Source organism: Chelonia mydas, chromosome 15 (genome assembly GCF_015237465.2).
Source record: "Chelonia mydas isolate rCheMyd1 chromosome 15, rCheMyd1.pri.v2, whole genome shotgun sequence".
Lineage (NCBI taxonomy): Eukaryota > Metazoa > Chordata > Testudines > Cheloniidae > Chelonia > Chelonia mydas.
The window spans coordinates 32,923,729-32,950,929 of NC_057856.1; the positions used below are offsets into that span (position 1 = coordinate 32,923,729).

General features: G+C 47.3%; 1 protein-coding gene and 1 long non-coding RNA gene across 11 annotated transcripts in view; one reads left to right on the forward strand and one right to left on the reverse strand.

The window, feature by feature from the left end:
* Positions 1–3,001: 3,001 nt before the first annotated feature.
* LOC114019161 lies at positions 3,002–13,474 on the reverse strand. Of its 8 annotated transcripts, none has more exons than XR_006285980.1 (3): positions 11,845–11,989; positions 10,322–10,492; positions 3,002–9,524 (listed from the first exon to the last, which is right to left on the reverse strand). It is a non-coding gene; the product is annotated as an uncharacterized LOC114019161 (long non-coding RNA). The 8 variants fall into 8 exon arrangements; XR_006285981.1 differs by lacking the exon at positions 10,322–10,492 and having other exon boundaries at positions 3,002–9,156; positions 9,431–9,524; positions 11,299–11,989; XR_006285978.1 differs by lacking the exon at positions 10,322–10,492 and having other exon boundaries at positions 3,002–8,052; positions 8,918–9,524; positions 11,299–11,989.
* ZNRF3 (zinc and ring finger 3) overlaps positions 12,309–27,201 on the forward strand; it is a 215,182-nt gene continuing 200,289 nt past the window's right edge. The window contains exon 1 of one of the 3 annotated variants that reach the window (XM_043529314.1): positions 12,309–12,720. In XM_043529314.1, the coding sequence (XP_043385249.1) occupies positions 12,493–12,720 (228 nt within the window). In that variant the 5' untranslated portion in view covers positions 12,309–12,492. The remainder of the gene's footprint in view (positions 12,721–27,201) is intronic. The other 2 variants (XM_037878693.2, XM_037878692.2) reach the window with 2 other exon arrangements.

The window sequence follows — 27,201 nt, forward strand, 5'->3', positions numbered from 1 at the left end:
CTGTTCATTCCCTCTGGGGCACATGGCATTGGTCACGGTCGGATGACAGAATACTGGGCTAGATGGACCTTTGGTCTGACCCAGCATGGCCGTTCTTATGTATGTAATCACTTAAAGCCGAGAGAATGGTTACTCACCTTTTGTAACTGTTCATTGCGATGTCCATATCCATTACATGGGCCAAGGGTCCACACGCAGGAACTGAAGGGGTTTGGGGCAGCCCCATCCTAGGTAACCTTGGTGAGGAGCACCAGGGCACACTGCCCCTGTGGTATTGCTAAGGAAAACTCTCCAGCACAGGTGCATGAGACATGTGCCCAGGGTAATGGACACATGCAACACATCTCAAAGAAGTTATGAAAGGTGAGTAACTGTTTTCTCTCTGTCTAGCGCTACTTACTAAGGGTTGGTCTACATTAACACTGTAAGTCGACCTAAGTTACATAACTGAAGTAGAGATAACTTAGATCAACTTGCAGCAGTGTCTACACAGTGCTGTGTCAACGGAAACACTCTCCTGCTGACTTAACTTCCACCTTGCGGGGAGCTGGAGTACAGACGTCAATGGGAGAGCGCTCTACCATCAACTTTGCAGGTCTTCACCAGACCCGCTAAATCAGCACTGCTGCATCAATCGGAGCAGTGCCAATCTAGCCGTAAGTATAGACAAGCTCCAAGAGTTCTTACATGTTGCCCCCTCTTCTCTTAACAAGGCGGCCTTCTTCTTCTTTTTAGCATATGCGCAACATGCCTCAGGTGGCATTTGACCAGAATTCATCACCGAATTTGTTCCACTGGTTGGGTCATTAGCTTCCCTGGCAAGGGCTAGGTCCTGACAGGGAGTGTAATATGAATGTTGATCCATGCCCCCACAAGAAGGCATTTGTATTTATTTTATCTAAGGTGGGGTGGCCAACCTGTGGCTCTGGAGCTGCATGCGGCTCTTCAGAGGTTAACATGCGGCTCCTTACCTAGGCACTAATTCTGGGGCTGGAGCTATGGATGCTAACTTTCCAATGTGCTGGGGGGTGTTCACTGCTCAACCCCCTGCTCTGCCCCAAGCCCTGCCCCCACTCCACCCCTTCCCTCAAGGCCCCTGCCCCTTAGCCTGCCATGCCCTTGCTCCTCCTCCCTCTCCCCCAGCCTCCTGTGAAACAGCTGATTGCGGTGGGCAGGGGGAGTAGGTGCTGATTGTTGGGGGCTGCCGGCAGAAGGGAGGCACTAGGGGCTGGGGAGTGGATGGGGGGCTGCTGATATATTACTGTGGCTCTTTGGCAATGTACATTGGTAAATTCTGGCTCCTTCTCAGGCTCAGGTTGGCCACCCCTGATTTAAGATTTACTGCAGCTTTCCACAGAACTTAAACTTATTCACATTATCAGTATTGATATGAAATGATACTAATCATCTCAGTTTCCTGTTTAATTTTGAGCTGAGACTCGAACTCTTCTAGCATTATTGTTGGATACTGCAGCACAAATATGCCAGGATGTACATAAACTCCTGGGCACCATGTCACAGACAGTGTTTATTCTTAACTATAAACGTTGCTGCCTGTGTGTCTACTTGGAACATTATGGGTAAATTTCTAAAGTGGGGTGTGGGAACTTAACCCATTAAAATCAATGGTAGCTGGTACTGGTTGGCTCTTAAGTGATGCAAACTGAAGTGCTTCTTAACTGTGCAACTTGCATTAGATAGGACTGTTCCCTGCCCTGACGATCTTACAGTTAAAGTAGGCAACATAGACTAAAGGGGTGAGGGGTGGCAGAAGGATGCAATACAATCTAAAAAACTCATCTAATTACACGTATGCAAATTAAGGTTACACTATCAAGTACTCAAAAGTTAGGAAATATCAGAATCAAGGTTGCCATGCAACCTTAATTTGGCTCCCTTGTGAATGTGGATTATTACATTGCTCTCCCAGCAGATGTCAGGGTGATTGAAGTCCCCCTTAGAACCAGGGCATGAGTTCTGGAAACTTCAGTTAATTGTCCAAAGAAAGCCTTGTCTACCTCTTCCTTTTGGTCTGGTGGTCTATAGCTCATGCCCACTGTGACATCACCCTTGTTGCTCTCGCTTCTAAACTTAACCCAAAGACTCTCAACAGGCTTTTCTCCAGTTTCATACTGGAGCTCTGCGCAATCATGCTGCTCTCTTACACACAGTGCAACTCCCCCAACTTTCCTCCCTTTACCCATCCATGACAGTGCTCCAGTCATGTGAGCTACCCCACCAAGTCTCTGTTATTCCAATCACATCATATGTCTTTGACTGTGCCAGGACTTCCAATTCTTCCTGCTTGTTTCCCAGGCTTCTGGCGTTCACGTACATGCACCTAAGATAACTAGCTGATTGCCCTGCTTTCTCAGTATGAATCAGGTGCCCCCCCCCCCCCCCCCCCGCACCATCCTCCTTGTGTTTCCTCCCGGTATCCCACTTCCCCACTTACCTCAGGGCTTAGATCACCGTCTTGGCAATTGCTTCCTTGGTTAAGAGCTTCTAAGTAGGTAGTGGCATAATTGGTTCTAAATGTGGCTTGTGTTCCACATTCAACATGTTTGATATAGTTAATAACCATAGCAGGTCATGATGTACCATGAGTGTCAGTGGCCTAGGCTGTCACATGGTGATCTTGTAATCAGCTAACATTCATTATTTTGCTGTATAGAAAAGACTTCCCAATTGGGTTGGCTGTTACCTAACTCTTTTCTCAGGGTGGTGTCCCAGAAAGTATCCCCACATTTGCTGCTGTCTGGGCCTTCTCTCCCCTGCTAAGGCAGAGTGCAGATAGCTCATCTTTTTGGAGAATGCACTGATCATAAACGAGGCTAGGTTGCAAGGTTAGCACTCTTCCTGTCCCCAAAAAACACAGCCGCTTTTTCACAGCACAGACACATGCACTTAACTGGGTCACATGAATGTCATGAACTGGTTACAAAACATGCAGTAGTGTAGACTGGATCTTCGAATGTGACAAAGTGTGGATTTAATAAAGTAAGCTGCTCACAATCACTTTAATTAGAAATCATATTGCAACTAAAAAGGGCTTTCACATCACTGCCTTTCACATGCAAATTAGTAAACATTCCATGCATTAACAACTTATTCCTGGGAGGCTCTCTAGGGTGGGAGTCTCTACTGGGAAGGGATATCCCTAGAGTTCTCAAACCCTCTGTAGTTTGGGGTGCATTCTGCACTGCTACTGATTCAGGCTTGGTCCCCCAATTAAGGCTGTCTTCTGCAGACAAGAATTAGTTGCTTGGTGGGGGTGAGGAAGGGAGGAGGAGAGACTCTTCCCTTACTCCTCTCTTCCTCTTCCCTCCTTAAAAGCAGGAGAGAGAGACTTTGGAGGAAGGAAGCTGAGCTGCTCAGAAGCAGATGCCTCTTGGGGATGGGAGAGTAGCTAAGACCATCACATTTGTCACAGGGCAGAGGAAGGAGGAGAGCAGGCCTTGAGCAGCCTCACTCCTCATAGGCTGGCACACTTTGCATCCTTCAAACAATGGTTTATTGGAGGGAAAGAGAAGAGAAGCTGCTGCTGCTCCTACTGAAAGCCTTTTAGGTTCCAGAAGAGCAGGTAAGGCAGCGGAGTCCTGTTAGAGTTGGCCTAAACTAGTTAAACCTGGGGAAGAGGGAAGCAGCAGCAGGATTAATTGAATTTGGCAGATTGCATGAGTATGGACTATTTCCCACCTCCCCACACCATGCCCCAGGGGAAGCTAGTTACAGATGGCAAAACTGGTTTAGTTGACCCAGGAGAAACATCCTCTTAGAAGTAGGTTTTACAGTTAGAAACCATTATGCTCTGTCAATTAGAGTGCAACAGAACTCAGGTGTTCCACCTGCTGGTTATTTGTCATGTATTGGTAAATTTGAAGATTGAGAGGCAGGGATGTCCCTTTCCATTATTTATTGGAAGGAAGTAAAGGGATCCTATATGTGTCTGAGTTGGTCATGTAATCAGAATATATCAACCTAGAGATCAAATATCTAATCACCCTTCAGGTAACAACTCCACACACCAAGAAATCTCTAGATGCCAAGTTTCAGAGTAACAGCCGTGTTAGTCTGTATTTGCAAAAAGAAAAGGAGTACTTGTGGCACCTTAGAGACTAACCAATTTATTTGAGCATAAGCTTTCGTGAGCTATAGCTCACTTCATCGGATGCATACCGATGGCATCTCTAGATGCCAAGCGCACTTTTTGGCATTGTATAAATAAAAATAGTGCAGTACATGTACCAAGAAGGGGTAAAATGCCACCAAAAGAAATCAGTCTTTCATTTGAATTTCTAAGTGTGAAAATTACATATAAGTCAATCGTTCAAGGTGTATCAAATTAGAATGGTATTTACTTAACTTGTGGCTATAGTCTGAAAAGTGACCATAAATGTAGCTTCATGGGATTCCATGATTCTGTCATGCCTACCTAGCTAGCCTCTTATAAGGCACGTACTACCTGAGCATATATCTATAAACAGTGAGCCTGAAAAATGAAATCCAGCTTGTAAACTAAGCAGATGCTAACACTACAGACTGCAGTGGGATGTGGAAGTCAGCTGAGTTCTTGTTAGGGTGACCAGATGTCCTGATTTTATAGGGACAGTCCCGATTTTTGGGTCTTTTTCTTATGTAGGCTCCGATTACCCCCCGCCCCGTCCCAATTTTTCACATTTGCTGTCTGGTCATCCTAGTTCTTGTCGGCTTGTGCATCATCAACCATAATCAAGTTCCAGTTGCAGTATTTTTAACTATTGTGTTGATGACTCTTCACCTCAACTAGAATTCAGCTCACTCAAGAGTCAGATATCTATGACAATGTTTTTAGAGGCATCTTATAAATGCCTAATCACCATATAAAGCTTGGATACTATGGTGATGGGCACAGTACAAGAATCTAGATGGATGGGCACTGAACAGTGACTTACCAGTGCTAACATGAGTAAATCCCATTAAAATCTTTGTTTAGTTAAGCAACCTTGTGCCACTCTGAATACAACAAAGGGGTTCTTTGAGTGATTGCACATGTCCATTCACTGTACGTGACTGTGCACCTCATGCAGTTATCAGAGAACTTTTTCCCTCAATTCTACCTGTTGGGGCACTCTAGTGCCTACAACATCTGTGCACCACCGTGTGCCAGTATAAGAGGGTGGAGCCGCCCCGACCCCCCTCAGTTCCTTCTTATCGCCAGTGATGGTTGTTGGAACGCTTCCATCCAGTATTGCGATGGCAAGTTTATTTTCCTCTCTCTTTGTATATAGCTTGTTTTCTCATTTAGTACTTAGTAGTTAATTAGATATAGCGTAGCATTAATATTAGGTTTTAGTTGCTTGGGTCCCTTTTGGACCAAGTCTGATTACTTGATACTGGGACTGGAGCTATTTCTCGCTCGCTGGGGTTCAAGTCCTGCTGGTCGTGTGCCAGAACGATGCTGGTCCATGACCCACATCCCAGCTGCCTAAGACGTCTGGGGGAGTCCCACATCAAGGGACAAAGGTCACATTTGCAGATGATTTAAGCCTTGCTCAAAAAGAGACAGAACAGTGAGAGCTGTCTCCTTATGGAGATGGCACTTTGCCCTCCCTGGGAGCCGTTGGGTTCAGAGTGCACTCCAAGTGCAGCTCTACTGATGCAGCATGTGCTCCTGAGATGTCTTTCGCACCACATTCTCTGTCTCCGATACTGAAGAGGAGACAGATCTGCCAAGGACACGGTACCTTGTCCAGCAAGATCTTCATAACCGAGGCAGGATAAAAGCAAGATGTCTGGGAGGGATTCCGAGGGGGAGCGTTCCCCACAGTATGCCTCTGTCACAACAGGGGGTGCATCTACTGCAGAACCTGTGCCGTGTGTGCCAAAGCTAGCCCCTGAAGTTTCTATTGGTCAGACCCAAGACCCAATCCTGATACCAGCAATGCCAGAAGCATATGCTGTCGCCAGAGAATTACTTAACCTCTCAACACCAATGTCCCTGGTGATGCAGGAAGGGTTCCAGCCAGTGCAGTGTCTGTAGTGCCTACGCCAGCTCCGCAAGAGCATGCGTTACCGATGCTGCTCCTGGTGCCTAGGAGGCCAGTCCACTCCAGGGGCAAGCTGCTGTTAATATCCCTGGCACTGCTGCCTCTGGGTTCACTTATCTGTCTCCTGTCCACCTGGGTTCTGCTCCTCCGTTACCATAGGATTCAGTCATCTTTGTCGGATTTGGAAGTGGAGTCTTTTGTGTCTCATACCAGAAAAGAACCTTACACCTTCCATCAGAGCCCCGGATGTCCCAGCAGTGGACATGTCACAAGGGAAAGGGCATGCACAACCCTGGGACCACAGTCACCAGGTCTGTCCACCGAGGGGTGTCCCTGCCCCTGCTAGGACTTTTCCTCACCTGTCTGAGTCTATTTCCCCAAGGATGCATCAAGATCACTGGCATCACAGGCAACGTTCTCTGATGCCTGGTACTGAGCAACTGGAAATTGCTCAGACAATTCCTACACTGCAAGTGGCAAACCAGCCATTGCCTCAGCATCCTGGTGTGTAGTTTTCCTTATCACCAGATGAGGCTGTAGAGATGGCGAGCGATTCTCCATCACCAGAGGATAACAGCGCTCACCAAGAACTGCTTAAAAAGGTGGCCTCAGTTTTAGACGTTCATGTAGAATCGGTCCATAAGAAATCTCCCATGCTAGTGGATACTTTAGCTTCTGTGAGACCCACCAGAGTGGTACTTCCGAGGTAATGAAGCAATTCTAGAACCGGTTAAAACACTTTGACAGACCCCTTCTTCCCTCCCGCCTACAGCAAAACAGGCACAGAGGAGCTACTGTGTCCCTTCTAAGGGCTTCAAACCCCTCTACTCTCACGCACCCCCAGGCCCTTTGGTGGTGGCATCAGCTCATGAGCAGGAGAATGAGGGTCACCAAGCATTGACGCTGAAGAGTAAGGAATCAGAGAGGCTGGACCTGTTTGGTCATAAACTTATTCAACAGACACGCTGCAGCCAAGAATTGTTAATTGGCAAGCCCTCCTAAATTGCTATGATTTTACCCTATGAGAAAACATCCTGAAGTTTAAAGACACGCTACCAGAGGATTCCAGGCAGGTGCTCGCTCAGGATAGAGGAGGGTACGCGGGGGTGCAAGGATAGCTCTTCAAGACAGTTAGGACGTGGCAGACTCAGTAGCTTGTTCCTTGACATCCGCTATTTCTATGAGGAGAAGTTCATGGCTGCAATCTTCTGGTCTCCCTCCTGAAGTACAGCAGGCCATCTAGGATTTGCCATTTGAGGGTCCATCCCTCTTTTCAGAAAAGATGGACAATAGGTGGCATAGCTTACAAGAATCCAGGGCAACACTGAAGTCCCTTGGAATTTACACACTGGCAATGAAGAGGAAGCAATTCTGGCCCCAGAAGGCTCACAGATATCAGAGCTTTATACCTCAGGCCCAAGACCTGCCAAAAAAAGAGGGACAAGAATTACAGAAAGTGTCCACCACCTCTCTGTCTGCAATAGCAGGTTCCTCTCAATCAATGGTCCAGTCTAAACATGCATTTCTGACAGGCTTGTCAATACTTTGGACGAATCTGTTCCTACCCTTACCTTTGCCTATTGTCTTTCCTGCTTCCTCTGTGCTTCGACTCATGTCACATCAGTTCGGTGGATCCTAAGCATGGTGGATGTGGGATATTGACTTCAGTTTGTTTCTATCCCCCTCCTTCTCCATCCTTCTTCAAGGACCACTCTCACAACACCGTTTTACAGCAGGTTTAATCTCTCCTTCCAGTGGGTGCAATAGAGGAAGTTCCTCAATTTCTCAGTGGGAACCGTTTTTAATCCTGCTATTTCCTTATTCCCAAAACAAAAGGGGCTCTCAGAGCTATTTTAGATCTAAGGGAGTTAAAAAAGTACCTGAAGAAAATGAAGATCCCCAGGGTTATCCTAGCTGCCATCAATCCTTCCCTGAACAGGGCTACTGGTATGCTGCCCTCGACTTAAAGGATGGTTACTTCCATATAGTGATCCCTCTAGACCACCGCAAGTTCATCATGTTCCTAGCAAATGAAACACATTACCAATTTACACTACTTCCATTTGGTCTGTCAGCAGCCGCCCCTTGCGTTTTCACAATGTGCAAGGTAAGGCAGTTGTGTATCTAAGAGGCTTGGGAATCCATGCATTCCCCTTCTGGATGATTGGTTGGTGACAGGCTGGATGCACTCTCAAGTGCTGGCCAGTGTGGGTATAATTCAGTCCACCCTCAATGCACTGAGTCTCTTACTCAGTCAAGTCAGATCAATTCTAAAAACCTGCGCAAGAATAGTTTATCAGAGCACTCCTGGATGCTATACAAACCAGAGCATTTCTGCCCCAGTCAAAGTTCCAAATGCTCTGAGACCTGGTACTGGATCTAAAAGCACATCCCATTACTACAGTGCATGCTTGCCTCAGACTTCTGGGGCACATGGCAGCAGGTACCTACATGACGTAACTCACCTGATTATGCCTCAGGAAACTTCAAGGATGCCCCCTTTTGTCATTGTCCAGACAGAGAAATTTGTGTTCCAGAGGTAATTTTGTCCTCTCTGGACCAGTGGACAGACCCTCAGACCTTTTATGCAGGAGTTCCCTTACTTTCTCTGCAACCAACGCTTACGTGGGTCATGGATGCCTCGTCCCTGGGTTGGGGGGCACATATCGGAACCCTGTAGTCCTTGCAGGAGCTGAGGACTCATATTAATGTCAGGGAACTACGTGCTAGCCGTCTAGTTTGCTCTGCCTTCCAGCCACATATTCTGGGGAAAAAATCTATCAGTGTTAAAGCACAATATAGCAACTATGCTTTATGTAAACAGACAGGGAGGGGCACGTTCCTCCCAGCTGTGCCAGAAGGATACCTCCCAGGAGAGCAGAACTCACCAGTAGATCACCTGAGCAGGTCTTTGTCCCCTCGCCATGAATGTTCACTAGGTCCAGATGTCGCTAGGCTCATCTTCCAGCTCTGGGGAAACTTCCCACATGGACCTGTTTGCAACAAATGCCTACTGTTCTGCTGCTGAGGGAGTTCCAGCCCTGGGTCTTTGACAGATGCTTTCCAGCTATCACGGATGAACTCCCTGCTGAACGCCTTTCCTCCGATTCCATTACTACCTAGAGTCCTATTCAAGATCAAGCACAAACATGCTTGCCTCATTCTAAGAGCAGCAGCATGGCCTCGACAACGTTCTTGAACCTATTAGTGAGGCCTTCTACCTCCGCCATTAGATTCAAATGTAATTTTTCAGACCATTGCAGTCTACTCAACCGCAACCTACAGGCCCTCCATTTAATAGTGTGGAAACTTCCCAGCTAACACCACTAGAAAGGAGTTGCTCAAAAGACGTTCAGAAGGTGCTTCAGAACAGGAGAAAGCCTTCAACAAGGTGTACGTACCTGGCCAAATGGAAACATTTTTCTACCTGGTCTCAGCAGAGAAGTGTCTCTTCAGTGCAGGCTTCCATTAACCAGACTGGATTATCTGTTGCACCTAAAACAGCAAGGCCTGACTGTTAGTTCTACTGAAGTATACGATTTCAGCGCCACTACCCACTGGAGGGTAGTAGACCACTTTTTCTCCCAACCCCACAACTATCAGATTTCTAAAAGGGTTGGACAGATGATACCCTCTAGTACAAGAGCCTGTTCCCCATGGGATTTAAATCGTGTGCTAACAAAATTAATGGGGACTTCCTTTGAACCTCTTGCGCCATGCTCCCTCCTCCACCTCTCTATGGCATTCTGGGTGGTTGCAGTAACCTCAGTAAGGAGAGTGGGTGAACTGAGACCCTTGGTTTCAGAATCTCCTTTTACAGTTTTCCATAAGGATAAAGTCTACCTTTGCCCTCACCCAAAATTCTCGACAAAGGTAGTTTCCAATTTCCATGTTAATCTGGCAATTTATTTATCAACATTTTTCCTGAAACATGCATCCGACGAAGTGGGCATTCACCCATGAAAGCTCTTGCTCCAATTCGTCTGTTAGTCTATAAGGTGCCACAGGACTCTCTGCCGTTTTCCCTGAAGCCTCACATGCATATGGATGAACAGAAGCTTCATTTGGTGGATGTGAGGAGAGCATTGGTCTTCTACATGGATTGCACCAGCCCTTTTTAGATCCTCAAAAAGTTATTTGTTGTGATGCTGGACAAGGTGACAGGCAAACTGGTTTCCACTCAGAGGATTTCCTCTTGCATTTATTTGTGCTACCAGTTAGCGAATAGCATGTCACCCCCAGACTATTGGCTCATTTGACGAGAGCACAGGCAGCTTTTCTAGCACAAGTACCTGCTGAAAACCTTTCCAAAGCACCAGCCAGGTCACCGGTACACACTTCTGCTGCTCAGTATACCACTTCCCATCAGTCCAGGAACTATGCCTGTTTTGGGTGGGTTGTTCTACAATCACTGTTCAGATAGACTCTGAGCCTGCCTCCATGTTAATCTGCTCGTGAGTCACCTACAGTGGAACGGACATGTGCAATCACTTGAAGGGAAAACAGTTACCTGTTAGGACGGAAGAATCCAATGCACCACTACAGACTAGGGACCGAGTGGCTAGGCAGCAGTTCTGCAGAGAAGGACCTAGGGGTGACAGTGGACGAGAAGCTGGATATGAGTCAGCAGTGTGCCCTTGTTGCCAAGAAGGCCAATGGCATTTTGGGGTGTATAAAATAGGGGCACTGCCAGCAGATCGAGGGACGTGATCGTTCCCCTCTATTCGACACTGGTGAGGCCTCATCTGGAGTACTGTGTCCAGTTTTGGGCCCCACACTACAAGAAGGATGTGGAGAAATTGGAGAGAGTCCAGCGAAGGGCAACAAAAATGATTAGGGGTCCAGAACACATGACTTATGCGGAGAGGCTGAGGGAACTGGGATTGTTTAATCTGCAGAAGAGAAGAATGAGGGGGGATTTGATAGCTGCTTTTAACTACCTGAAAGGGGGTTCCAAAGAGGATGGATCTAGACTATTCTCAGTGGTAGCGGATGACAGGACAAGGAGTAATGGTCTCAAGTTGCAGAGGGGGAGATTTAGGTTGGATATTAGGAAAAACTTTTTCACTAGGAGGGTGGTGAAACACTGGAATGCGTTACCTAGGGAGGTGGTGGAATCCCCTTCCTTAGAAGTTTTTAAGGTCAGGCTTGACAAAGCCCTGGCTGGGATGATTTAATTGGGGGTTGGTCCTGCTTTGAGCAGGGGGTTGGACTAGATGGCCTCCAGAGGTCCCTTCCAACTCTGATATTCTATGATTCTATGACCTACCTTTCCAAAGTGTTGTTCTTTGAAATGTCCATTCCACAAGCTACCTTCCTTCCCCTCTCTAGTGGAGTCTTAGACTGCTGGCAGTGGCAGGCGGTGCCCCTCCTGCCCGGACAGGTACGGCTTGGGGAAAGGTTCTCTCTCGACTGCCCGAAACAGGCACATGCCTACAGTGTGGACATGTGCAACCCCTCCCAAAGAACAGCCGCTAGGGGAAGGTAGGTAACAGTCTTTTTGGTAAGAAGCAGCCCCTTTGAGCAGTCAGTTTTCAGACTAAAACCTACAAGAACTATTACTTTGCTTTCCCTTATGGGCTCTCTCCTGCTCCCGGAGTGCCCTGTGAGTAGCTCTCCGCCGCACTGCACTACTTCACACTTCTCAAAGAAACTCGGGCTCTGACCGGGAAGCCGGGCAAGGCCAAGCCTGACCCTGCACGTGGTCGAGACAGTCAGGAGCCTCCCGTGCCTGGAGCGGAGCCGGGCTGGGGGGACCGGGAGGGCCCCTCTCCGCGCCCCTCCCCAGAGAGCCCGGCTCGGCATCATAGGTGACCTTTTAACGAGTCCGGGCTCCCGCCGCAGGCCCCGGCCGAGGCACCGTAAAGCGATGGGCTTTCCCCCCGCTGCGGGGTCCGCGAGCCCGGCGCTGTGCGCCCCGGGGGCCCCGCCAGGTGCTGCCCGGCCCGGCCCAGCCCAGCCCAGCCCGCCCGTGATCGCCCGGGTGCTGCCCGGCCCGGCCCAGCCCAGCCCGCCTGGGTGCTACCCAGCCCAGCCCGGCCCGGCCCGGCCCAGCCCGCCCGTGATCGCCCGGGTGCTGCCCGGCCCAGCCCAGCCCGCCCGGGTGCTACCCAGCCCAGCCCGCCCGTGATCGCCCGGGTGCTGCCCGGCCCGGCCCGGCCCGTGACCGGCCGGCGGCGCGGAGGGCGGGCGCGGGTCAGCGCGGGGCGGGGATAACCCCGCGGTAGCTGTCACGTGGAGCAGATGAAAGGGACGCGGCTTGGCAGGCAGGCCGGGAGCCGGAGCGAGGGAAGGGGAGCGAGGGGCAGGCGGAGGCGCGGGGCTGGGCGCCGCGGGGCAGAGGAGCCGCCGCCGCCACCGCCGCCATGGGGCGCTGACCCGCCCGGATCCCGCCGGGCCCCCGGAGCTGGAGCCGCTGGCGAGCGATGCGCGGCGGCTGGGCGCTGCCCCGTCCCGCCGCGCGATGAGGGGCTGCGGGGCCGGCGCCGGGCCGGCCGTGCCGCCGCCGCTGCTGCTCGGGCTGCTGCTGGCCGCGGCCCCGGGCGCCGCGCTGGCCAAGGAGACGGCGTTCGTGGAGGTGGTGCTCTTCGAGTCCAGCCCCAGCGGCGACTACACCACCTACACCACGGGGCTGCAGGGGCGCTTCTCGCGGGCCGGGGCCACGCTCAGCGCCGAGGGCGAGATCGTGCAGGTGAGCGGCGGGGTGCGCCGGGCCGGGCGGCCGGCGGCTCCCTGCGCCCAAGATGGCTCCGCTGGGCCGGGAGCGGCGGCTGCCCCGTGCGCGCTGCGGGTGGGGGGCGGGCAGGGCCCGCGGAGCCCGGGCTGGGGGCTGCTCTCGGCTCGTCGGGGCGCTGGGGCGGCTGCCCTGGGCGCGGGGGGCTTGAAGGGCACCGGGGCAGAGCGGGAGGCGCTGCCCCGTGCGGACCGGGGTGGAGCGACTCCCCGCTGCCCCGGCCGCATCCCGGCCGGGGGGTCAGCGCCTCTCACCTGGTGTCCCCGGGGCTGCGGGGAGGCGGGTCCGGCCGCTGGAGCGGGCTGCGCCGCGCAGCCCCCGCGGCGGCTCGGCCTGCTCGCTGCGCCAAGGCTGCGGGGGACCCGGCGGCGACAGGGGCGCCCAAAGCGCCGGCCGTGTGCGGTGCAGAACGTGCCCTGCATGGGGCTCCAGCCCCCGCCCTGCTCTCTGCGCTGGGCCTGGCCCTGCAAGCCCCCGGCTCCGGGGCACCGAGCACTGGCGTCCCACGTGGGCAGGGCACTGGCCCGAGCAGAGAGCTGCGGGAGTTGCCCGTTTAGAAAGTCCGTAGGATCCCCCTGGGTGCTGGGCTGCCCCTGTCTCATTGAGTGCCCCTCGGGGGAGGGAGGTGACTGGTCATGCCACAAAGGACCAAGTTTGTTGTCGTGTAATGTTGATTTAAACAGCCCCCGACTGGTCTCGCTGCTTCTGCAGTTTGACTCCTGACTGGGAACCGGGGGATAGTTTCCCTCTCGCTTGTTTTAAGTACTTAAATAGGAATGGGAGAACCAGGAACCCTGAAGCTGCAGTAACCTGGAGATTTCACCCTCTCTGACAGGGCCTCCACCTTGTTACTAAATGAAAGAAGTCTGCATTCCAGAGGAAGCTGGATATGGAGGGATTAAAAAAATACTCTATTTGCAGGGCTTACTTTGTCTGAAATGCGAAGGAAGGCAGTGGTGCTGACCTACTGCTTCTGATTGTTGTAACTGGATGCTGTTTCTTTTTTGTGTCTCTTTGCAAAGGCTTTGGAGAGACTCTAGTAGGTCTGTGGGCATAAATTACATTGCCAAGGCTGCTGCTTGTGGGAAGAGTTTTAAAAGGGTTTGGTATCTCTTTGAACCTATTAAAGCGTTGTACACATCCGGGTATTGCTAGCCTAATGATTTTTAGGGCCTCTCTCTCACTCACTCACCCTTCCCCTAAGAATAACAGTGATTTGAGTTGGTTTGGAGTTCTGATTTTTATATACTAGAGAATGTTTCTGCAAAGAAAATGCATTGAAATTTCCTTTCTTCAGGTTCTGAGTGAACCTTGCTTGCTATTATTATTATCGAGTCAACAGTTGAAACTTCCCTGCATTCTTGAAACATGCTATGGAGTTTCTACTCTAGCAGATTTTGGGAAATGGCCTTTGCACTTCCACCAGCGACAGCCGTGATGAGAGTGCACAGGGCACAAGCGACTTTACTGCTGTGCTGTGTCTAGCTGTGCTGAGGCAAGTAAGATACAGAGGTAAAAGTGCCTGTACCCAGCTTACATTAATGCTGCTCCTGGGAACTGCATTGATGGTAGTGCAATGGTGAGAGTCTTTTTTCAAAACATGTCACAGTAGGCAAAGTTTGCATGGAACGGATTTATAAGTGATCTTTGTACCACGCTGTAAAGTACTGCGACTTTGTCTGGCTAGGTGGTTTTTGCATGGGTAGAAATGGTTGACCACTCCAGGCTGCAAAACAGAGCACTAAAACTTCAGTATGCTGTGTGATAGCCGCTGTCCGGGTTCTCAACGTTTTTCTTTCTGAGGCCTCCGCTCAACATGCTATAAAAATTCCAGGGCCAGGCGGCGGGGCGGAGGCGACGGGACTGGACTCGGTTCTCTGGGCCAAGGGTGGGACCTTTGGGCCTAGGTGTAGTTTGACTTCTATTTTGGCGGGGGGAGGGGGAATGTCTGGCAGGGCTCGGGCCAGCTCTGCACAGCAGGGCCCAGGGAGGGACTGCTACCTCCACCCCGACTCACTCAGCAGGCCACCCACCTGTGTGGGGCTGTGTGCCGGTGGCTGCTCCCTGAGGGCTCTGCTGGGCAGCTCTGATGGGTTGCGTGAGCAGTTAAAGGGGGCTGGTTGCTGAGGAGCACCTGCAACCCCGGGCACCAGCAGCAGATGGGGGAATGCCATGGCTGCCCACTCCCTGGCACCACTAGCCAGAGGAGCAGCAGCCCCACACTGCCTGGCTCTGGCTTCCTGCCTAGGATCTGGCCAGAGGGTGGGGCTTGAGGGGGGCTGAGGAAGAGGAGGAGGTGGGGTGCATGTGGAGCTGCCTGCAGGACTGCCCCACTCTGGGTAAAGCACTGCAGTTTTGGGGGGGAAGCACCATTGTGCTCCCTGAACTCTGCCCATGGGCTCAGGGCTTCAGCGGGGGGGGTGTGTGTCGGGGGGAGAGCTCGGGGTTTCAGCCTTGCACCACCCCTGGCTTCAGCCCTGCAGAGGGGGGTGTGTGTGTGTGTATGCACGCGCAAGGGATGGGGTGTCAGCCCTGTGTTGCCCACGGTGTCTGACCTGTGGGTGGGTGCCGGGTCTTGGGGTTTCGGTGGTGGCCCCCTGAAAGGCCCGGTTGAGAACTGCTGTCCCATGTGATTCATGTACACAACTCTTGTAGAAAGTGAAGGAGGAAATATTAAAGTGTAACATGTTCAGTTTGTTGGAGAAAACAATCAAGAAGCTATGGTTTTGGATTTTGCCTCTTTATCAGTTCTTGTGGTGATTACCCATACTTGTAGTAAAGGTTCTTTGCAAAATTACTTAGCTTTCTCTAAAGCTTGAATTTTTGTTGAGTGTTCCTGCTCACCCTGGTTGAAATGTTTGCAATTTTTGATTTGAGGCTCATCACAGAGAATGGTGTAACTTGCTGTTTTGATACTTAGAAAATATAGTATTAAAATATCTCTAGCAATTTATGCAGTTTCTGATGGTAAAATGTTTGTTTTTAGCTACCTTGTTCTTTCTATGTATTTGGCTTTCTGTGGGTCACTTTGTTCAGTGTATTCACTAGTCCTTCCCTCGGCGCTAATCTCCAGTTAGCTATTTAATACAAAATTAAGTTTAAACACATCACTTAAAACTATCTTTATTCTTCTAAGCAGGTAGATAATGTCCAAGTTTAGCAGAACCAGGCTATTCCCTATTCTGTCTAGAACTTTTGAAGTGCTTATCCAATTCCTTTGTAGTCATTAGCAATTGTTGACTTAATTTTTTTTTTTTTTTTGGCTAGGCTAAGTAAAGAAAATTGACTTAAATGGTATTTTAATAAGTTTACTTGTTAAGTAATCACTAATAGCTGTCCTTATTTCACTTACAAAGTCTGCAGAATCGGTTTGTCTGAGCATGAGCTCTGTATAAAAATACTGAATAGTAAGTTTTCTTTTGTAGTTCAGAGACATAGAATCATAGAATATCAGGGATGGAAGGGACCTCAGAAGGTCATCTAGTCCAACCCCCTGCTCAAAGCAGGACCAATCCCCAACTAAATCAGGGAAGAGACTATTCTTCCCTTTTCCCTTATTGGCTTTGTTATGAAATTTACTGTGAAACTTTAAATTTTCTAAATGACAAAACTTTGTCACAAGCAGAGTTGTGAAATCAGATTGCTGATAGAGAGAAAAACCCAGTGGAGGAATGAAGCAATTCAGTTTACTTTAAACTTTTTTAAAAAATTGCTTGTAGTGGCTGAAATATATACATTACTGGAAAAATCAGGTTTGTTAATTTTAGCATCGTAAAACATTTGAAAAACAGGGGATTTTATTCTTCCCATGAAAATTTGCTATGAGGTGAAACTTTGAATATGTGTTGTCCAGAGGAGGCACAATACTGAGAGAACTTTAGAGCCTGTCTTTTTAAATATAAATGTAAAGGAAAAATACATTTAAGACTTGAACTGGCATAACTAGAAGCAAATGTGTTAAGTGAATTTTTCGCAGCCTTTTATTATAATATGGACCAGCTGCTTTGCCTGATACTAAAAAAAAAAAAAAAAAAAAACACAAACAAAACAACCCACGAACATGGGGTGGGCGTTGGGAATTCATGAAGCAGATTTTTGCTTTTTTTACCACTCATAATTTTTTTTGGCTAGTAGTTTTGTGCACACGTACGCAGCCGTTACTTACCTCCGAACCTACACTGTGTTCTAGATTTCAAATGAGATTTTAATTTATGCTTGTAAATAACTCTTATTTAGGTATTTCAGCCACCAGAGGGTGAAGTATGCTAGATGTCACTCCAAAGCAGGTAAAACTAGCACCATCAAATTCACTTCGTGTGTGCACTCAAGCACTAGAGCACGTATAGCATGTCTTACCTCTCGTGTGGATTCCTTGCTCTTTTTCCTGGCCTTCTGATGAATAAGTTGTATGGTGTCTAAACTTGTTTGTACACCTTCATAATTTTCTAAATTGCTTGCATTTTTGACAAGCTTCATAGATATGTATTCCAACTTTGGATCATTATCTGAAATTCTGCGAAACTTGGAAATGCAAATCACCTGGCTAGTGATGTTAAAGATCTATTTAACTGTAGTAAGTGGTATATTCTTTGTTTAAACAAATGAAGAAAAATCATTGAAGAGATTTTAGAGTGGAAATATATTTCTTTTAAATTAAATATTTAGAAATGTTTGAGAAATGAGTGAATAAAAGGAAATGTGGGTGTTTGTGCAACCTCATGACCATGTTTGTTTCTAATTGTTTCAGTTGCTCACTGGTCTTGAAAGCATTAGAACAAAACCATCAGAAATAAAAGCTAAACATGCATTAGCTTTTACATGTATGACTTATCAAATGGTTACGGATTAGTTTTCTGTCTAAAAGCGATACAATAATGGTGTTTTTCCTGTTACTGGGACTGAGTCTGGCTGGGGTCAGGTGTGTCTAGGGTAGCTTTTAAGAGGTGAATTCTTAACGCTTCAGTATGGCTGGAGTTAAGAGTTTAGTAAAGCATGTCCTTTAGGTCTTTGTGCATCTGGTAGCCCTTAAACTGATTGACGGTCTGATCCAGCAGTTGTGTATTGGCAACAAATGATCGGAATATTCTATATGCCTCAGAACAAAATCCTGTGGTTTTTTTGGGAGGAGTGGGGTGGGGATGGATGCTAAGAATGTTGATTGGAGAGTGAGGAGGTCATAGAGGAGGCTTCTCAGTAGGTAACCACCAGAGTCAAGTGATCACATCTCCACTGTGTTGGAATGGAGGCAGACAAGGATGGGCAGACTGTGGCCAGCAGAGAGAAGAGGAATTGGAGGAGTTCCATGTGGCTAGGAGTTTCCAGTTGATACCAGGTCCCCTCAAGTGTTTGTTTCTAAAAGCTGCTTAAGATCCAGCTAGTCCAGGGAAACTAAGAGATGTATGAGACAGCTGTGAATGGCACTTCTGCCCTACCTGTAAGAAAATAAACTTTGTCTGTAAAGAGTTCTTCAGCCCCTCCAAGGAAGACCGATGATCCTTGCTGGGGATTTAATACTCAAAGAACATTCTGCAAGGAACAGGTGGATAACAGAACAGTATGCTACTTTCCTGGAGCCAAGACACAAGATGGCACTCCAAAAGGCTAACTAATCTTAAAGTTCATGAGGAAAAGATCCTCTGGTAGTGGTACATATTGGCACTAATGATGCTGTGTTGTGGGATATCTCACAGGTAATCGATGACTCAGAAGTGTGTTCAAGAAGATCACTTGGACATTCTTCGAGATTCTTCTTGTCCCATGAGCAAAGGAAGACCGAAGGTGATAGATTCCTTAAGTGAACCACTGGCTAAGTAAGTGGTGTAGGATTTTGTTTTTTGCAGAACACTGGCCTGTCTTCTGGTGGGGTTGTACAGTTTGGATGGACTGCACACCAGAAGGGGGATCAGTTTTCTCAGGGACAGGCTAGCTAGAATAGTCAAGAAGGGATTAAACTAATAACAAAAGGGGAGCATCAAAAGAAGGAAGGTAAGAGCCCTAAGCACAAAATAGAGATATTTAGAAGAAAATCAAGGAACCAAAGGACATGAAAACCAGCAATTATTTAATTGCCTATACACCAATGCTAGGAGCCTTGGTAACAAATAAGGAGTTGGAATTACTCATTTATAAACTTTAAATTTAGTCTAGTTGGTATTACCGAAACCTGATGGGATGATTCCCATTATTGGAACATTACAAATCAATGATTATAACCTATTTAGGAAGGATAAAATGGACAAAAGGGGAAAGATGTCCAAAACAAAAAGTGTTTTCAGGTCACTGATAAATTTGAAAGGAAATGATTGTGAGTGGTAATGGATGAACGTCCTAACAGATAAAGTACAAGATGGGGTCTTATTTGTTGTCTACTACAGACCACCAAATCATAGCTGGGGAACAGGCTGCTAGGTGTGGAAAGTGCCAATCTATAATGTATGGGAAAAGAAGCTGTGTGACTAGGGGATACTTCAATTTGAGTGAGGTATGCTGGAGGTCTCAGGCTGCCAGTATTTAAAACAGACTTGGAAATTCTAAATCTAGTTGACCGCTTCTCACTCAAAATGTGTTGCATCCAAAACGAAGGAACTGTATACTAAACTTCATCTTCACAGATGAAGAGTAACTTAGGGCATGTCTACACTTACCTCCGGAGCGATCGATCCAGCAAGAATTTATTTATCGCATCTAGTGAAGACGCAATAAATTGACCCCTCTCCTGTCGACTCTGGTACTCCACCGGAGCAAGAAGCGTAGGCGGAGTCGACGGGAGAGCATCAGCATGTCAACTTACCGCAGTAAGTAGATCTAAGTATGTCGACTTCAGCTATGCTATTCACATCGCTGAAGTTGCGTAACTTAGATCGATTTCCCGCCGCCCCTCCCCCCCCCCGCCCCGGTGTAGACCAAGCCTTAGATACAAGTGATCATAATTTGATCCCATTTATAATGTTCAAACAGAATAAAGAGCAGACCGATGGTACATGTAGTAGGTGCTTTAAAAGGGCCAGTTCCACAAAGGCCCTTATGACAATTATGAGCCAAATCAGTTGTAAGAAGAAATTTAATTAGAAAAATGTGAATTGGGAATTGTTTACAAACACTTTTCTAGACGCCCAAAAAGCCACAATCCAGGAAGAATGCTGTATTGGGTAAAAACAAGCCTGATTTATACAGGAAGTGAAGACCGCTATAAAATATATAAAAAACAAATGGAAGAAAGGGGAAGCTGAAAGTAATAAATAGAAATCAGAAGTTATCAATTTTCTACAGTTTCTAAGGGAAGCCAAGGGACACAAGTAGAAATCCATTACCAGCAGTTAAAAACAGAAGCTGTTTAAGCATATTAGGAAGAAAAAATCCTAGCAGTGGAATTGTCCATTATATGGAAATGATAGAATTATCAATAATAAAGCAGAAAAGGCAGAAGTGTTCAATAAATTTTTCTGTTCTGTATTGGGGGAAAAAATAGATGAGAGTCACATCACATGAATGCACTCATTCCATTCCAATAGTATCTCAGTAGAGTGTTAAACAGCAGCTACTAAAGTTGGACATTCTTAAATCAGGTGGCCCAGATAATTTACATCCAAGAACTTTAAAAGACCTGGCTTAGGAGCCTGCTGGACTCTTAATGTGGATTTTTCAGTAGGTCTTGGACCACTAAGGAAGTTCCAGAAGTCTGGAAGAAAGCTAATGTGCCAATATTTAAAAAAGGGAAATGGGATGACCTGGGTAATTATAGGCCTGTCAGTCTGACATTGATCCCAGATAATAGAGTGGCTGAGAATTAAGGGAGAATTAATATAATGAATGCCAATCAACATGGGTTTGTGGATCATAGATCGTTGTAACGAGATCTGTTTTTTGATAGATTACAAGTTTGATAAAGATAATAGTGTTGATTTGTAATATACTTAGACTTTTGTAAGGTATTTGCCTTGGTACCACACAGCATTTTGATTTAAAAAAAAAAAATTAAATGGATTAAAAACTGGCTGATAGATTTCAAAATGGAATTATAAACAGGGAATGATGGTCGAGTGGGTGTGTTTCTAGTGGGGCCCTGTGGGGATAGGTTCCAGGCCATACACTGTTTAACACTCTTATTAATGACCCGGAAGAAAAGATAAAAGCATCACTCATACAACTTTCAGGTGACCCAAAAAATGGGAATGGTCAATAATGAAGAGGACTAGTCCACTCATACAGAGTGATCAAGATTGCTTGGTAATTTGGGTGCAAATGAACAATATGCATTTTAATATGGCTAAATGTATACATCTAGGAACAAAGAACATAGGCCCATATTTACAGGATGGAGGACTCAATCTGGGAAGCAGCGACTCTGGAAAAATATTTGGAGGTCATGGTGGATAATCGGCATCATGCAGGGAACTCGTGTTCAGCTGTGGCCAAAAGGGCGAATACAATTCTTGGGTGCATAAAGAGGAGGACCTTGAGGTAGGAGTAGAGAGATTATTTTACCTCTGTAGTGGTCAGTGGTATGACCAGTGCTGGAATACTGCGTCCAGTTCTGGTGTCCACCATTGAAGAAGGAAGTTGATAGATTGGAGAGGGTTCAGTGAAGAGTCATGAGAATGAGTAAAGGATTAGAAAACAGTCTTTATAGTGAAAGACTCAAGGAGCTCAGTTTATTTAGTTTAACAAACAGAAGGTTAAGGGGCAACTTGATCAAAGTCTAGGAGGACCTGTGTGAGGAAAAATTTATTTAATAATGGGATCTTCAGTCTAGCTGAGCCAGTGGTGGGAAGTTGAAGCTAGACACTCAAACTGGAAATAACCTCACTGTTAAAAATGTATGCCTTATTAATCATTGGGCTGATTCACCAAAGGCCATAGTTAATTCTCCATCACTGGTCATCTTAAACTCAAGATGAGATGTTTTTCCAACAGCTCTGCTCAAGGAATTATTTTAGGGAAGTTCTCTGGCCTTTGTTATATAGGAGGTCAGACTAGAAGATCAGTGGTCCATTCCGGCCTTGAAATATGTGACTCTATAAAATCCAGACTATCTCTGTCTTAAAATAAAGCAGTAAATACATTCTGTTGCTGGTGAGCTTGATTCTCCTTGCTGGCACAGGGAGGCATAAATAATGCCTCTCTGAGTCAGCTGTACCCCTGTGGGGGAGTCACTCTTGAAGGGAATGCAAATGGTGTTTGCACTGGTGCCATTCCTCATCTATTGGTCACAGCAATCATGTTGTCCCTGATCAATGCTGCCTGTTTCTGAGGCTTTGGTTGACACTTCTGATTGTGGCTTTCCTGGTGGACGTGAAGTATTGCATGTGTGCTGTCGCAAGTTTCATCTTTGAAACCCATTGCTCAGGAGCTGCTTCTTGGGTTGTGCTGGCAAAGGCTGGCATAGGTCAGCATTGAATCTGGCCTGATGTCTTGTCCATCTGTGTTTGAACTATTTTTTGTGGGTTTTGTTGTAGTTATGTCAAACCACTCTTTTCACAGATTTATTTTTTTTCCTTTTGATAGAGCACTCACTTATGGTGCTCCAGTAATAAGCATCTTGGATACAATCAGAAATGTCCTCTGGAGGTTGTAGGAGAGTTGTGTGGTTTATTTCTGCCAGTGTTTGACGCAACTTTATGTTGTGTTCGGCTCTTTGTGCTGCCTGATGACCAGAATTTGATGCGTCATGGTGCTGCATTTGCTGTAATGGATGTTAGCTGTACATTGTAATTATGTGGTCTCCTGGCTGGCTAAGGTGGGGGGAAAGCGAGAAGAGAAGTCTCTATTTTTTGTTTGCTTGTTCATTTATTTTATATTAAAATCCGACAAGGTTTTAAAAAAAATTCCTACTTGTTTAACCAAAGCAGGGCATCATCACTAACCCTTTTCCTAAACCTTTGCTCCATTCATAGAATCATAGAATATCCGGGTTGGAAGGGACCTCGGAGGTCATCTATCTAACCCCCTGCTCAAAGCAGGATCAATCCCCAACTAAAGCATCCCAGCCAGGGCTTTGTCAAGCCTGACCTTAAAAATATCTCAGGGAGGTGGTGGAATCTCCTTCCTAGGTAACGCATTCCAGTGTTTCACCACCCTCCTAGTGAAAAAGTTTTTCCTAATATCCAACCTAAACCTCCCCCATTGCAACTTGAGACCATTACTCCTCGTTCTGTCATCAGCTACCAGTGAGAACAGTCTAGATCCATTCTCTCTGGAACCCCCTTTCAGGTAGTTGAAAGCAGCTATCAAATCCCCCCTCATTCTTCTCTTCTGCAGACTAAACAATCTCAGTTCCCTCAGCCTCTCCTCATAAGTTATGTGTTCCAGTCCCCTAATCGTTTGTGTTGCCCTCCGCTGGACATTTTCCAATTTTTCCACATCCTTCTTGTCATGTGGGGCCCAAAACTGGACACAGTACTCCAGACGAGGCCTCACCAATGTTGAATAGAGGGGAACGATCACGTTGCTACCCCTCATGCAGCTCTGCTGGTGGAAGAAGTACTGTAGACTGGCTGCCAGCATGGAAAACTCTAGGAAAAGAAGCCTAGTGTAGGCAAGGACCAGGAATGTTGAGTCTAATATTCCCTGTTTTTTGCTCCTTGTCTCACTGGAGGAGCAGAGAATGGGTTTTACCCAGCCCTCAAATGAAAGTGGAAGCATATAAAGTCTAACAAATACTTGGTATTAGAGTATAATTTGTTTAAATAGTCTGAATAAAAACTTCTCAGTTGCTTGTGTCTCTCTTCTTGGGTCGTGTGATGTTAGAGTCTACTTGCTTGTTGAGTTGCCTTTTAGTCTTTCTGGAAAAATGATTAAGAAAATTTAAAATGTTTAGAAGTCCCTCCTTTTTCCTGTGCTGCTTTTTCCTCTGGATAATCCTTGTCGTGGGGTGGCTACCCCACTCCTAAAATAGAAGGGGTTAAAAGCAGCCCTGGGGATGGCTGATTGGGGAAGCAGCTGCAGCTGGGTCACGCCCCAGTCAGGCCCCAGCTGGCCTGTATAAAGAGGCTGGGAGCCAGAGGCCCAAGGAGCCTCTCTCCGGGCTGGGAGAGAGCAGGGCCTGGCTGCCTGCCTGACAGGGTACTGAGGGTGGTGCCATGCTGGGAAAGGAGCAGGCTGAGTGGGGTGCTCCAGGCTGGCAACTCCCCAGGCTGTAGGGCCTGGTCCAAGGCCCACAGAGGTACTGGGAGGCAGAGGAAGGAAGCAGGTCTGAACCCCCTTGCCTACGATGAGAGCCCTTTCCACTGCAGTCTGCCCCAGGGAGCGGGGGCTTGGTGATGACCGGCAGTAGCCAAGACTGAGGCAAGGTGGGGATAGTGGGTTGTGTGGCGATACTGGCAGGGGGCAGAACCCCAGAGAAAGGGGCACCGGGGTCTGTGAGGTACATGGGGGGCCAGAGCTGTGCGGATCACTGGCCTGCAGAGGGCGCTCCGTGCTGGAAAAGAGCTAATTCCCATGAACCAGCAAGAGGCACAGCAGGGGTGAGTCCTGCACTTCTCTGTGCGTCCTAAAGAAGTGGGGAAAAAAACTCCATGGTATTCTTTCACAGGTCACCTTTAAATACTGAAACATAATGGGGTTAGGGTTCTGACTCTTGTCAAGAAGGTAGCTGGAATAAGAGCTGCAGCTAGGAGAGAAGAGTGGCAATGATTGGAGGAGACCAGCTTAAGCAAAAGTTTAAGGCAAAGTTTCATTTCTTGTCTCTTCTTTCATCCATAGTTAAAAGGGTAGGTGAATTTTTTTTGTCTTGCTCAAATTGAGAGCCTATAGGCTAATCAAAATCAGGAAGTGGAATTATTCATGGCTTTGAGTTACAAACATGTTGGATTTTGTGAGGACAGCTGTGTTTTGTTCCATATCCCTGCCAGATACCTTAATCGTAAGGCATTGCTGTAGTGCCTCTGCTACCCACAGCTCCAGGCGTCAGCTGAAGCAGAGTCGTCTGGTAAATGGCTTGAGACCCTCGGCCCAAAGATTAGCATATTCAGCAGCAGTGATCTGTACTAAGAAAAACAAAGCAATTCCGTCTTTGGAATTTGGGTTCTTGGAGATGAATACAGAAGTTTCAAATTACTACTTATTTTAGTAGAGATAGGATAGAACCTCTAAACTTATGGCCTTTGAATAGCAAAGTGAGGCGATGGAGAAGAATGTGTGATCTGCTCGCTTCCATGTTGGATCCAAAGTCAGAAGCATACCTTGACTAATCTTGCATTTAAACTTCCATTTTCAGCCACTGTATCTGAAAACTGCTCCTGCCTCGGCCTCAAACCTGAACTCTGCCCAAACCAGATTTTGGATTCTCTCACCAGTCTTTTTCCCTATTTAACGTTCTATCCGTTAGGGTGGTTGTGATTAATCAAAGATGTTTGGTTTTTCATGGCTGCTCTCTGAAGAAAATCAGAGCAGAGCAATCAAGGTTCACATGTTTTTCATCAGCAGGGGAACCCAATAGTACCAAATGCCTTATTAGTTTCTTAGTACCTTGTGAGCCAAAATTCAAGCGCGGTATTCTAGACAGTGTCATCAGGGCAACTAGGAATTGTTTCACACTTTGACTAGTTACTCATATCTCTCCTCTACTAAAACAAGCTTGGTGCAATATTTTTGTATTTCAACCTCCAATTTCTCCTTGTTTCTACCCTGTCCTAGATATTGTGGCATTGAGACTTGCCTGTGGGTATCTGCTGTGGCTTAAGCAAATGAAATCCCCACAGTACTGCACCCCTCACATGTAATAGCATAGCACGTACAACTGTAAGTTCCAACCAGAGACTCTTATGAATTATTTCTTTATTTAGGCTACATGCCAAGCACTGAGACATGAACCAGTGGTTTTAAAGTGTCCTGTGAGCTGGCAGGACCTGTTAGTGTTGTCTGATGTAAGTAGGAGGTTGGATACGTCTGCATTATGTTAGCACTTTGCCAGTCCTCACCCCAGATGGCTGGGATTTCTTACCAAGGTGCTGTGCCTGTAGCTTGTTCAGGGGCTCTGGCTTTATTATCGGGCTTTTCTGGAAGAATGCAGACATTCCTGCCCACAACCTCCTTAGTGCTTTAGTAGTAGAAGCCCGATACTCCATCCATCTCCACTGCCTCTTGCCTGGCCTGAAGTGAATAGTACCCATGGCTGTCTCTTCTGATGCTGAGAGCTGAGCAGTTTGAAATTGACTGGATTCACAAGTTTTGCTGGTGACCAGAGTTCTGAGCAGCAGTTGTGGAACTGAGCAGAGTCCTGTTAGTTTCATTTTGCTGGGGCTTGGGAACAAGGTGCTAAGGGTATAGCTACACTGCAATTTGGTATCCGCGGCTGGCCCTGCCTCACAGGGCTTGGGCTAAGGGGCTGTTTAATTGCAATGTAGACGTTCAGTTTGAGCCTGAGCCCAAACATTTACACCACAGTTAAACAGCCCCTTAGCCAAAGCCCTGTGAGTTTGAGTTATCTGACATGGGCCAGCTCCGGGTGTTTAATTGCAGTGTAAATGTACCTATAGGGCTCAGACACCACTGTAATGAGTGCAGAGTAAAAAAAACTCAACAGCTGTCAGCAGACTCAGGAAGATAGCACTAAAATGGACCATGCTGGGAAAGATATTTTTGCTAACCTAAGGGCCCAAAATAATTTTTTTTAATTCCAAGACACAAACTACTTAATACTGAGAGAACATAATAGTAGTGTAAGGGTAAAAGAAGTTACAGGGGTATTATAACTATCCTATAACCAAGCATTACAAACCAAGGAAATCCAGAGTTACAGTTGAGATCCAAACATCTTAAGGTATGGAAATGTGCAGTAAAGGCACCTGAACAACCTAGGCTGTGCAATGTCCAGGAGGTTGATGCTGGTGTGGGAGTGCTTAGATCCTTGGTTTTCAAACTGCAGGTGTGACCCAGTACTAGATCGCAGAATGTAAGGCACTGGGTTGTGGCGGCTCTGGTCAGCACTGCTGACTGGGTCATTAAAAGTCCCGTCAGTGGTGCTGCCCAGCTAAGGCAGGCTAGTGTCCCTACCTTTTCTGACACTGCGCTGCACCCTGGAAGTGGCCAGCAGCAGCGCTGCGCCTGCCCCAATCAGTGGCTCTGCACTCCCATTGGCTGGGAGCCAGTGCAGTGACGTCTGCAGATGGCCCCTGGAGCCTCAGAGCTTTGCCAAACAGTAGTGAAGTGCCCTTTCCAAAATCTTGATACAGAGCCCAACTTCTGTTCCTTTAAAAGAGTTGGGCAAAGAGTGGCTTTCTGGGGGTACAAGGAGCTATCGGTGTGGTTCATGGACATAGTCATTAAGCTAGTAGTTGACAGGTAAACATTTCAGTCTCTACGTGAATGTTTGGAGCCTGTACTGAAGACCTTACTCTGCCAGTACATTGGCAGAACTGTGACCATTTCCTCCTTTTCGTGCTGAAATTGAGGAGAGCACAACTGGCTCTGAGGGGTGGAATTATTTAAAAAGCCCAAAGA